This window comes from Polyodon spathula, chromosome 1 (genome assembly GCF_017654505.1).
Source record: "Polyodon spathula isolate WHYD16114869_AA chromosome 1, ASM1765450v1, whole genome shotgun sequence".
Lineage (NCBI taxonomy): Eukaryota > Metazoa > Chordata > Actinopteri > Acipenseriformes > Polyodontidae > Polyodon > Polyodon spathula.
In genome coordinates this window covers 91,870,887-91,884,227 of record NC_054534.1, presented here as the reverse complement: position 1 = coordinate 91,884,227, position 13,341 = coordinate 91,870,887, and the positions used below count along the sequence as shown (strand labels likewise).

Sequence of the window (13,341 nt, the reverse complement as noted above, 5' to 3'; positions counted from 1 at the left end):
CATGTCCTTTTGTCTTAGCAAGATGATAATTCCTAAATTTGTCCCTTGAATATGACACATTTTGATCCATGGAGCAATGTCAGTCATACCAAACTGGCACTAGCCTACATGCATTTCCAAAATCTGGAAAAGTGTAGTACAAAGACGGTATAATGACATCGAAATTCCAGAAAAAGAATGTTCCATTCTGGGTGCTGCAATAGCCAATGAGAGTTCAAATTTAAGTTTAAAAAGAGTAAAAATAGCATTCCTGAAAGTCTTCTATCACAGTCCATTCATGTTTTAACATTTTATATAATCCACTGTCGGAGATGAGTTAAACTGTATACCCTCTGTTTTACTGAATGAACTACTTTAACGTAATCTTAAAATAACTGCAGTGTTTGTAAGTTTTGTGGCCCTAAAACCAAATAAACAAAATGTCTTTAAATAATGTGAAAACCCCTGTCTGTGGTACATCAGTATGAAGTGTGAAAAAAACATCTGAAGACTAGGGGTTTTCACTTTCTTCATGCATTGAACTGAAATACTGATGTTGTAATGAGAGATTGAGAGAGACTGTCTTTCTCGTCCCCCCCAGCCTGTACCAGCCAGGGCCTCATGGAGTGCCGCAATGGGCAGTGTATCCCCAGTGCATTCCGCTGTGATGGGGAGGAGGACTGCAAGGATGGGAGCGACGAGGAGCACTGCAGTGCAGGGCAGAGTAAGGAAACACAGAGGAGGCAGGCCTGTTTTTGTTTACGCACTGGGGCCACTTGTACTGGCAGTTACAGTAGAGTCAATGATCCGATCTTTGATCAACCACACTGTCTAATCAACCGACCGCACCTGTAATCACTTGATGAATTACATGTGGCGCATTACACACACAGCTTCTACTGCTAAAACGTATACAAGATTTAGCTGCCAACAAAAGGATCAGCAGACTGAGGCAATGAACGTTACAGAATTATTCAGACCACCAAACCCTTAGATGGAGCATTGTGTGCTTTAAACTGTTGCACTTAAGATAATTAAAACAGTCACCTCATTCTTGATTTTTCTTCTATTTCATCAGTAAGGGCTGGAGAGCCTGTCTATGTTATTGTGCAACTAAGAACTTTTATTTTATTAATTTCAATTGCATGCAATTACAGTGCCTTAACAGCAAGTATAAAAGTATAGAAACATTTTACTGAATTTTTGAGGTTTAATGATTCGCAAAGTTCTGTAATGTGTTAAAGTTGTACTGAGTTATATTCTTTGATTTTCAAAGTTTGGTATATGGTACATTTAATTACAGTATTTCATTACCTTAACTGTAAGCATTAAAGTTTTACTGAATTGCATTAATTTCATAATTTGTGAAGCTTTGTAATTTTGTGTGCTTGATGTGATAGAATAGGTTACTAGCTATATTAGTAGGAACTTGTGTACTAAGTACTGAGTGGTCCAGTGGTTAAAGAAAAGGGCTTGTAACCAGGAGGTCCCCCCGGTTCAAATCCTAGCTCACTCACTGACTCACTATGTGACCTTGAGCAAGTCACTTAACCTCCTTGTGCGCTGTCTTTTGGGTGAGACGTTGTTGTAAGTGACTCTGCAGCTGATGCATAGTTCACATACCCTTGTCTCTGTAAGTCGCCTTGGATACAGATATCTGGTAAATAAAAAAAATAATAATTAAAAGGTACAGTAATTGTTATTCATACCTGTTTGATTATTCATACAAATCGATTATGCAAGCTAGTGTCGGTCCCCATTAGTTCAGATAATTGACTCTACTGTACTCATATAGCTGCGTAAAAATGTGTCTAAAACATTTTTTTTTTTAATTAATAGCTGTCAACTGTTTTATTTTTGAAAAAATATTGTCTACAGTATCTGCATAAACATATTGAAAAAGCTGACAACATACAATGTTGAGATGTAAATGTATTTTTCTGACATTAAATAGCGAAACCATGACTTCTATTGTGCACAGATCAGAGTCTGTGTACAGCAGGAAACCCTGACTGCAGGGACACCTTCTGCCCTGGTGGTTGCAGTGAGAATATTGCCTGTGACAACCACAGTAACAGCCTGAACTGTAGTAAGTATTCACTAGACATTGAAACACGTAGCAAACCTCTCACCTGTTCTATCCTGTACCTCCTTTAATTCATTTTTTAATTGGATTTAGTGGCATTTACTGTACTAGGAGGTCAACAAATCATCCCTGAGGGTAAACTTCAGTGTGATTAATATAGTTATAGCATTTAGTGTAGATTATATTTCTTTTATAGACAATGGTACAGATTTAACTCTATCACAGGCAAAATAAATGTAGTTGTGTTCACTGTACCCCACTACTCTGATATACACCATGGGTTTCCAGCTGGTATTTCCGCACCCTGTTGTCTTATAGTGAAGTTCAAGCTTAAACTTGGAGATGTTAGGTGTAAAGCAGGGTCAAAGCTAAGACATTTCCATGTCTCTCTCACTTTCATTCTGCATTCGTGCTGCATCAGATAACCAGGATATTTCTACATCTTTTTCCAGAGTGAAATTCAGCAAAGTGTCCACAATGTGGTAGCCATATCAGTTTATACAATCAAATATGAAGCCTGCACCTGAAATGGTTTCTGATATACTGTATGGTGTGTTGAAAGTGCAGCCATGGCAGCCAATCAGAAGAACCACATTCAATTATCTCCCTACAAGTCACATAACATGCCTATTCTTTCCACACACAGACACTTATACATGGTAAATGTTAAACTTATTTATAATTGACTTCAAATAAAAGCTCAGTTTGTACCATGATGCCCAGTAATTGCCTAGGCCTCAAATTAATGTTTTGTACTTAACATCCTTCATAGGTTAGTGGAAAGGACAAATTGTATTTACGATAATCTTGTTTACGGTAGGCTTTTTGGTACTGGCACCTAGAATGCACCTGGAGTGGAGGCAACACACAATCTTTGTCCCGTCAGCAAAAAAAAAAAACCCAAAAACTGCTGTATCCATTTAAATTAATATGGGCTCTAAAGAGGTTGTGGCTGTTAAAGATTTGAATTGTTCCAGTCTATTTCAATCCCCATAGTTCCACCCTTTCAGTTTAGATAAGTGCTCAACTCTGTTCCACAGGTCGCTGTGAACCCATTACTCTGGAACTGTGCATGAATCTGCCCTACAACTTCACCAGCTACCCCAACTACCTGGGCCACCAGACTCAGAAGGAGACGTCTATCAGCTGGGAGTCGTCCCTCTTCCCAGCCCTGGTCCAGACAAACTGTTACAAATACCTCATGTTCTTTGCCTGCACTGTCCTTGTGCCAAAGTGTGACCTGGAGACCCACAAGAGAGTGCCTCCTTGCAGGTAGCAGAGCTTAGTCTGTATGTGTATGAAGTAAACAGACTAAGCATGATACTTATTTTGCAACTGTAAGGCAAAGGTTTTCTTTAAGAATATCCTTTTTGTATTTTCAAGTTGTTTTATCTGTGTTACTGCATTATATGTGTACAAAATTTATAACATCAAACATATAATCATAAATTATTTATGTCTTCTAAGGTCATTGTGCAAAAATTCCAAGGAGCTCTGTGAGTCAGTCCTGGCCATCGTGGGATTACAATGGCCGGAGGACACAGATTGCGCTCAGTTTCCAGAGGAGAACTCCGGCAATGAAACATGTCTGATGCCTGACCAGGGTGTTGAAGGTTAGTGCTAATGTACCAGTTGAGCTACACTAAATGTCCTAGGAAACTAATGCTTATGTTATGAACAAACCAGTAGAGTACCTGGATATTATTATTTTTTTTAATGTTGTTTAAAATTGATGGAGGGAATGAGTTGCTGGTGAAAAAACAAGAAGCTGACATTAGTCAGTGTCATTTAACAAGGCTAAGAGAGGCCTGTAAAGAATGCTTTCGGGAACTCCAAGTCTGTTTCAAATGTCAAGTTAAGTTCTTAAACAGATAAATAACTAATTGAACCAGATTTCCTTGACATTTGTTCTAGGGTAAAAAAAATGCATTACATTAGTGGAAATAAAATATTTGTCACTGCTGTAGTTGCTATGAAGAAATAATTTTGTTGCTAGGGCTCTTTTATGTTGCTTCCACTGTAAAGAGTATAGAATAGAGGTATGCACAACAGCTCTTTTTTAAAGATCTGTGGGAAGCTAAAATGTGAAAGTATAAAAACTTGCCAAGATGTAAACATTTGAAACAAAAAACATTAACTTTGAAAGCTGGCAAAATAATACTTCCTTCCCACCAAGTGAACCCCAGATGTGGAACAGTCTCACAGGCTGAAAAGTTTTCCTCAGTAACCACAACAGTGCAGACTTTTTTCATTCAGTGATGGACAACCATGGTTTTCAGCAGCAATATTCAACAATAATGAAATACATGTGCTTGTATCATTGACAGAGTGCTCACCAAGCCACTTCAAGTGTAATTCTGGAAGGTGCGTCTTAGCCTCAAGGAGGTGTGATGGACAAATGGACTGCGATGATGACAGTGATGAGGAAAACTGTGGTACGTAAAGACCTCTCTACCATCTCGCATGACATGCTGACAGACATTCAAAGAGTCTTTGAGCTCTGAGCAAGAAGTAAAGAGTGTTAGGACTGGGGATGAAACCAGTATAGTTCCTAGTGTCACAAGGCCAAATTCAACAAAGCATACGTATGTACCCCTGTTATGTTTGCACTGGTTTAAAGTAACATCCATGTTTCTATCTATCTATCTATCTATCTGTCTATCTATCTATCTATCTATCTATCTATCTATCTATCTATCTATCTATCTATCTATCTAACATGGCTTGGAAAAATAACAACCTCTGATTGGTTAAACAGCATCACATGACTGTGCGTATATATCGCGTATACCATGGCTTGCATACTAATGAGCTGTTTCACACTGAAAAAATCACTACTGCCATTTTATTTGTTATCAGTTACAGAACAACTGTCAAAAATGACTGATATTCCACCTATGTCCTTCTAATATATTTGGGGATAAAAACAGATAACTGGTACAACACCAACTTGCTGAGTGAAGACAGCAGTCCCTCTGAAATAAATAAATAAATAAATAAAATGAGTGCACCAGCAACTGTTAAGAGTAGACACATGACAGTAGATGATGAACAGCTAAATTAAATAGAAGAAAACTAAGATATTGAAAAAACACACACACACAAAAAAAAAAAAAAAAAAACGATGGGCTGGCTGTTAATGTACTTAAAGAAAAAAAAAAAAATGAACATTCATTTTAAGAAAGTCCAAAAAATCTCAACAGCATTAGTGGGGATTTTATGCCAGTGCAAGCAGTTCAAGTGGCGACCAGTATTTAGTCTCCAGTTTTAAATTCTGAGAGCTGGACTAAATAGATATTTTAGCAGCAGAAGTGTTAACATCTCTGCCGACAGAGAGTTTAAAACTAGCAGGAAGACAAGGCCAGACAACAGCCCCCTGAATTACCGGCCCTGGATTTAAGTGTGTGTGGGAAACTGAGGCACTGTCCCCGGTTGGATTGGTGCGTAAAGTGTGGTTCAATCTCGGCACGAGGTGGACACGTGGTTGTTTGACAACTAACAGAAACATCTTTTGAGATCCAAAAGAATGAAAACGGACTTGAATTTTTGTGCCTCATATATAACAAGGTCACAAACTCACCTCAAGATCCGGCTTCAGCGTCCATCACAGCTGCTCTCCTGCCTTCCTCAGTGTTATTTGAAACTCCACCCAGACCATCAGCATCATCATGTGTTCAGTCCTCTAGTTTCAAGATGCCACTTTGGATGCATAAATTCACAATAAATGGAGACTTGCAATTTATTTTTAATAAGTGAACAATAAACTATATTAAATTAAATTAAATGTCAGACTATATTACACTGGTTTTATCTTAATTTAAAATGTGTTTTAATTATTTTAATTTCTCCATAATAACAGATAGCCGTGTTATAAGCGGTATAAACCACTTTGGGCCGTGCGGTTCTGGTGATATATACCACTTCAGGGTAGTTAAAGGCATTTGGCTGACGCCTAGGGCCTCATCACCATCTTGGGCATGGCATGGGAACCGCACGGTTGCATTATTTCTTTTTTTTTATTGTAACAGTATAATTGGCCCACAGTAAGCACCTGGCAAATATCGAAAAGTATTAAATGGTACTCTGAGAGTCTGTTAATCTGAAGGTCTTTTAATTTCAAGTAATTATGTTTGTAAAAACTATTATTTAAAAGAATATCCATGCAATTTCCATAAGAGTAGCTACTTCTCTGAATTGCAGTTCCCTGTGTAGATGATGACCAGATGGAATAAATGGTTGTTAAAAAAGAAAAGGTTGAGAGCTAAACAAATTGTTCATTATGATTTTACAGGTTATAATTTGACATTAATATGGGCTACTGGCATTTTCTGAAGGATGTGTAACATTACAGGACATTTTGCTTATTGATTTATTATATCTTAACTTACCCTGGATAATTGATAACTTTTTTATCATAATAAAACACAGCTACTGTCAAGCTATAGACAAAGTTCTTCAGTCAGCCACACACTGCATGACATTGGCCATGGAGTGAATTGACTCAGACAAATAATATTACTGTACCAAAGAACATCCAGTGCTCTCTGAATTCTAATTGATGTATTTAGTCGTGGTATGCTGTTGTTGATATGCAGGACAGCAGTCAAAACCTAATTTGCCTGATGTCCGCAGAGGACTTTACTGTTGCAAGGGGACATCAAACAAACAGAATTACAACAGTTTGAAGGAAGGGTCTGCTTTTTGAGACATGAACCACAAACCACAGATGATCAGATGGCAATGTCTTTGCTGATACTGTAGACGTCCTGGCTTAGACAGGCTTTAAAAGTATGATAGAGGTTCAATAAGTACAGGTCTCCTTGTCTGTCTGCTCTTGAACCACCTTTTTTTTTTTTTTTTAGACCTCAGCACAGTTTAATAGGATGGACTGAGATCATATTGGCCATTTACAGTAATGTAAATTTATAATATACTTACATTTATTTGTAAAGAACAAGTACACCACATAATTCAGATATTAAGAAACAGTACATACATTGTGTTAGAAGAAAACTGAATGAGCTGCGCAACACTTTTAGTTAAGCTTTTTAATAAAGTCAGCATGACATGTTCAATGTCACAGTTTTACTTTTCAATGCCTCTTGCAAAAGAGTGTGCATTTGTTAAGGAAATCCTGTTTGAAAATACACCAAACCAAGATGCTCTTCAGAGCTGGCCTAAAACCTGCTTGTTTGACCAGGACTACTCGGGTGTGTTATTTTCTGTTCTGTACCATATGTACAGTATAATGCAATCACAAAAGAAACATTGTCCAAAATGAAGATTTTAAATATGCTAGTTTATTTTGTAACATTTAAATGGCGGCACTAGGCAATTTTAAGCTTCTTAACTAACCCTGTTTGTCAATTCCCAATTATAGATTTTAATCTTTTGAAGACATTCAACCAAATCATTATTGAAAGTGTATGTAAATAACCCCTATTAGTTGCTCAAACCCTGTTGATAAAACAAAGAGAAGTTATGGCTGATGTGTAAAAGCTTCATAAAAACAATGCTGATCATTTTCCCTAATAGTTAAGCCCTAAGTTTGTGTTACCACACATACAAATAGGGTAATTTTGCAGTTTTTCTATCATGGTTTTACAATGCATTTACCATATTTTACCATGATGTGCCAAGTTTGTTTTTTTAGAATATGCTTTACCATACTTCTCTGGGTTTTATAATGCTAACCTATGCTCTACCATGCTTCATTACACTTTGCCATGTTTTTACTATGGGGGACTTTTATAAAGACACAAATTAGCAAACCTTGCAGCCCAGTCCAGGAGAATTTTCACAGGGAAAGGTTTCATATTATTGAATACAGAGCAACCATCTTTAAAGTAGCTTTAAAATCCCCCGATGACAGATTGTAAACCAGTTCCTGCTCAGTTGGTGTTTCACATCTGTTTTTGAGGAAAGACCTGCAGAACAATGGTGTTGGTAAAGTTGAACTAACACTGATGCTTTGAAGAAAGGCTTCCAAGTAAATTAGTGGCATAAACCTGTTTGATGGAAATTGCTGCCCTTTCTGTTACCAGGTTGTACCGAACGTGGGCTGTGGGAATGCCCATCGAACAAAGGGTGCATCAAACATACAATGATCTGTGATGGATTCCCTGACTGCCCTGACCTGGCAGATGAAAAGAATTGCTGTAAGTCATCATCACTCCTTTTTAACCAACTTGATGATTTCATGTATTTATTGTAGGCCATAAGGTATAATGGAACAAATAGTAGATACTAGGACTGTGTAAATATAACCGCGGTATATATATATATATATATATATATATATATATATATATATATATATATATATAATATATATATATATATATATATATTGGTGTAACTTAACACAACTTATATTTAAGTGTCATATCACTATTTAGGCATAAGGGAAAAGGACTGTACAAATAAAAACATACATACCAGGAGCAGTAGATGTCAGTCAACCCCCAGTGCTTTTTTGTTTGGACCGTACAGAGGAATATCAGACTTACCTTGACTGCCATGCGTTTGCTCACTATGTGTTGATCTCTTTGAATTTGGCTACCAGGCAATGATGCTACATCTGGATGTTTTTTTACACAATAGCATCATCTACTGGAACAATGCATCAGTGTAGATGTGTTGAACCTTTTTTTATTGTCGTTCAAATGGTACTCTTGCACATTTGCAAGTCAAAACTGGGCATTTTGCTATTCACTCTATATCAATTAACCACCAGCTCATATCCATAATAGTGTGTAAATTGATATTTTATTTGAATATTTTATCATTTTTTAACAGCTTTCTGTAAAGACAATGAGAAAGTGTGTAACAATCATGAGTGTGTGCACCGCAGTTTATGGTGCGATGGCAAAACAGACTGTTCTGACAGCTCAGACGAATGGGAATGCGGTAAGCTGTTCTTTTCAGTTGTTGTATTTCATTGTGTTTGTAGCAGTTTCTAGCACTTTGGGTTATGGCCTGTTCAGACTCCCTTCATTTGGTTTAATCATTTCTAGAAAATAATTGAATTGCTGGTCAGCTTTGGTTTTTAGTGTTCCATTAAACTAAAGCTGGATTTTAGTGAAACGTTAGTCTATAAGTCAGACTTTAAGGGGTACTTTACATCACCTACGCTTTTATAATACTTAGTTGATTATGTGTTCAATATCATATCATGTGCATTCTCTATTATTCTTCTGTTTAGTTGGATAGTTATTTTCCATTCTTACTATTCCGGTAACATTTTTATTTTGATCACTTGTAAAATCTGAGTTTCTGCATAGTGCAACTGTCATTTCTGTCCCTTCTGAAACTGCTTTTTTATAGAGATGTTTAATTTACTAAGTTTCTAAAATCACCTGACTTTAGCAACTCAGCATTTCAGATGCATTCAAAAAGGTTTTTTTTTTTGTTTTCTCCTGGAATTGTTAGTAAACCAGATCAATAATCATCTAAGCAGAAACAGCAGTAGAAAGTGTTGAGAACACATAATATGATACTAAACAGGGAAGAATATACTAAAAATAAAGATGGTATAAAGAATCCCTTTAACTGCAACTCACACTGTTACCTTACTGAAACTCAAACAGTATGTTACAGGAACCTGTATTGTGTGTAAAATAATAGAACCATGTCGGGTGTGAGATTACAAGGCTGTATGCCAGTTTAGGGAATTTGATGATAGTTGAACCATGAAAGTGAAAATTTTGTGAAAGAGATCACAACCTTGTATTCAATTTCATGCTGTCTTCTCTTGCATTTTCAATAAACTGCCTAATGAAAAGAGGTGGGAACTGATGTTTTCAGAGGATAAAGTCAGTTAATTGCCTTTGCTGGTTAAAAGCTAAGAAATGTGGCAAAAAATAAGGAAAGATCTAAGACTAAAGCTAGATAGGATTAAATGAAGTGTGACAGAAATAGATGAGGATTACAAGGTTGTAAATTGCAGTGTTGTACAAGGAAATAATGTGTTTATACATAGGGGTCTTATCAGAAGACTTACTGTGAATTCTTTACTAGCGTCATTGCATGCTCTGTCATTTTATTAAGTCATTGAAACAAGCTTTACTGGTTTACAAACACTGAAATAAGTTAAAGGTGTAGTGTGCCATTCTGTTTTTAAAATAGGTTTGCATATTTAAAAAGGCTGTTATCTAATGTATGTCCATGTCGAAAACTACCTCTTAACAGCTGAAGGCTGTTCTATGGAAGAAAGTAGTAACTAGTCACCAAAAAGTATATTTTAACATCGAACTGGAGGACCAAGGAACACTTAAATTCAGAAGTACAGGACAAACCCCCACAACACAGAAAATGTGAATACATCATTTTTCTTGCTGAATATGAGATGTACAAAATTAATATTTGCCTCAAACTCACTTGGTTTGCAGATCCACCATCTGGCCTGAAGTAATATGTGTAGGGGTCAGTCCTTACTGCCCAAACCAACTTACAAACTTCATATAGTCCTAATTTGTAAACTGCTTGAGAGCTGTCCTTTTTTTTGTGTAGTGACTCTGTCAAAGACACCCTCATCCCTGCTGACCATCCATAAGTCTGCCTCAGACTATCTGGTGTGTGCTGACAACTGGCAAGAAGAACTGAGCCTGCTGGCCTGCAAGCAGATGGGTTTAGGGTAAGGTCAGTAGCTTGTAGCAGAATCTCTGACTACAGCCAATTAAAGATCTGTTATACAGAAGCAGACATATTCCTGTTGTCAGACGCCATGAAACATCTGACATCTATGTCCACACATGTTTTAGCCAGAAACATGACTTTTGTATGTATTACTATTGTGTGCAGCTCAGGCACAGCAAAAAAGAAATAACTAATGTACTGTTTTGTAGTAGAGCCTATTGCCAGTTGATATTATAAAGCATCTGTAAAGAAATACAGTGCTACCTGTACATTACTTTAGAGCAAACAAATAAATAAATAGCAGAACAGCCAGAGGGGAAAGGCTAGCTGTACTGATGGGGTTTATTGGAGGTTCACCTAAGGAGGTACAGTGTGAGTCAGGTAATGGTTGTAAAATAATCTTGACTGGGAGTCTGACCCTGAGCTTCTGCTGCTGCTGAGACGTTACATTATAATCATGCAAATAAAGCTCCTGAAAATAGGCGTGGAGGTTGGAGAGAAGAAAACATGATGAGAGAAAAAACCTTCATTTCCTATAAAAAGAAGTAAAGTTCTTTCCACTGTGACCAACTTCCACAAGTGCCCGTTAGTAAAAAAAAAAAAAAAAAAAGAACCATACATATCATTTACAATAGAGCAGGGAGCGTTGGTGCCTGTTAAAAATAACCCCTTTGCCAAAAAGAAAACAAGAACACAGCCACAGAACCTTGTTAACTGTGCTGATTTCCATTTGGAAAGGATATACAAGGAAATGCAACAATTTGTTTTTTAATTCAATGAAATGTAGCACCACATTTGTTAGGGGCCAAGGAAGTGGTCTGCACAGCTTATTATCTGCCAGTGCACGCAGTGCTTTTTATGTGTGAGCTTACAGTGAAGAGTTTACAATGGCAAAGCACACTGTGTTCAAAACTTCATCTGGCAGAGTAGAGAGGAGAGGGAAATGAGGATTTGTTTCAGTTAATCAGTGGAGGTTGAATGGACATTCCCCTTTTAGGTTTAATTTGTAAACCCAGCAGTTTTTGTGACAATTTCCAGCAGTTTTTGTGAACAGAAAAATAAAAACTCACTTATTGTGGTACACTGTGGTAAAAGATTAGCAAAGTTTAGTAAAGCAGAGTAAAATAAATTTTAACCCTAGTGGAGAACAATGTAATTGCATTTTGAAAAATATGTAAACATGCATCATGGTCAACGAGCACAGGCGCATTTAGATAAACTGGATTACTGACCTTTTACCCCATTTAAAAATAGAAAGATGGTTTTGTCGAGTTCTTATCTGTTTGCTTTGAACAGGGGTCTGCCTACCACCCACATTGTGCAAGACCAACAAGACCAACCAGGCCGCAGGAAATGGCTGCACCTGAGCTCTGATTGGAGACACCAGAACGGCTCCGCCCTCCAAGCACTTCTGGTGAAAGGGTGAGAAATAGCTTGGACACGACAATGGGAGCTGAAAAGCTATTACACTGAAGTATTATTTCTTTGCATTGTATCAAAGGGAACCTTTCTTCCACAAAACTACAACAACAACAACAGCAACAATACTAAGTGCAAACGCTTTATTTAAAGTACTTTTCTACTGTTGATCATACAGAACACCGTTGAAACATTTAATCTATTATCAGGAATGGATTCGACTTACTGTACATTACCCAGTGGTGTATTTCCATCTTTTACCACTAAGTGTCACTGTCTGTACTTGCAAAAGTGGTTGCCACTTGGAATAGAGGAACAGAAAACAACAAAACATGATATCTTTTTTTTTTTTTAATGCTCTTTCTAACAATGCAGGAAAACCCCTCACATGTAAATAGTGTTTATTCTTGTGAGAAACAGGTTATTTATTTTGTACTGGTACCTGTTTTTTCACTTAACGGCACATATTCTACAAAGAATACCACCAACTACATGAAGAACAGTAGTATCTTTACATTCATATTTCTTTATTTTCAGTATAAATGTTTCATTATGTCTTTGTTATATGTGTGTATGTTAAATACCCATTTTCATGTGAGAATGTGGATAAAATGGAGAAAACTGTGGGACACGATTGGTGATCCTATTATTCTAGTTTAAATGAGGCAGGTGTATTTAAAAGGCTGCAACTAGCCTGTGTGTTCAGTTTTGTAGAGGCTGGGGCTTAAGGAGTGCCAGTGGGGTGCTGCTGTTCAGAAATTCTTTCTGTTAACAATATTAGTAATAGGCACTGTATGTCTCAACTGATTAATTACTGATGGTACTACCTCTCCTGACTATTATCCCAGTTGTGTTTAAATTTGTGTTGACTGCTGCTACTGACCTGATCAGTTGTGTTTTGCAACGAGACCCCCTTGTAAATGAGGCCTCTGTTTCATTAGGTATCCTCCTGGTTAAATCAATAATGAAATAAAATGAAGAATTTAGGATGCAGTATGTATAAAAATACAGACTCTACAGCACTCTACAAAGCTATGAAACAGAATACAGGGAGTAGTTATTTTCCTTTTTATGTGCACATCACAGCTGCAGGAGTGATTCTGTTGCCATGGAGAAGTTTACGTGCTTTCATACAAAGAATAATCAAGTGCAATATATCTATAGCTTTATTTCCCTGTACTTGAGGCAGATATGTTGTCTCATGTTTAAATCTCCCTGGT

General features: G+C 37.0%; 1 protein-coding gene across 1 annotated transcript in view; it reads left to right on the top strand.

Annotated features, from left to right (window-relative positions):
* LOC121324236 (atrial natriuretic peptide-converting enzyme-like) overlaps window positions 1–13,341 on the top strand; it is a 50,545-nt gene that overhangs the window by 32,838 nt on the left and 4,366 nt on the right. Inside the window, exons 9-17 of the mRNA XM_041265906.1 lie at window positions 581–703; window positions 1,961–2,068; window positions 3,106–3,337; window positions 3,533–3,678; window positions 4,393–4,500; window positions 8,110–8,223; window positions 8,864–8,974; window positions 10,577–10,700; window positions 11,999–12,124. Coding sequence (XP_041121840.1) covers window positions 581–703; window positions 1,961–2,068; window positions 3,106–3,337; window positions 3,533–3,678; window positions 4,393–4,500; window positions 8,110–8,223; window positions 8,864–8,974; window positions 10,577–10,700; window positions 11,999–12,124 — 1,192 coding nt within the window. The remainder of the gene's footprint in view (window positions 1–580; window positions 704–1,960; window positions 2,069–3,105; window positions 3,338–3,532; window positions 3,679–4,392; window positions 4,501–8,109; window positions 8,224–8,863; window positions 8,975–10,576; window positions 10,701–11,998; window positions 12,125–13,341) is intronic.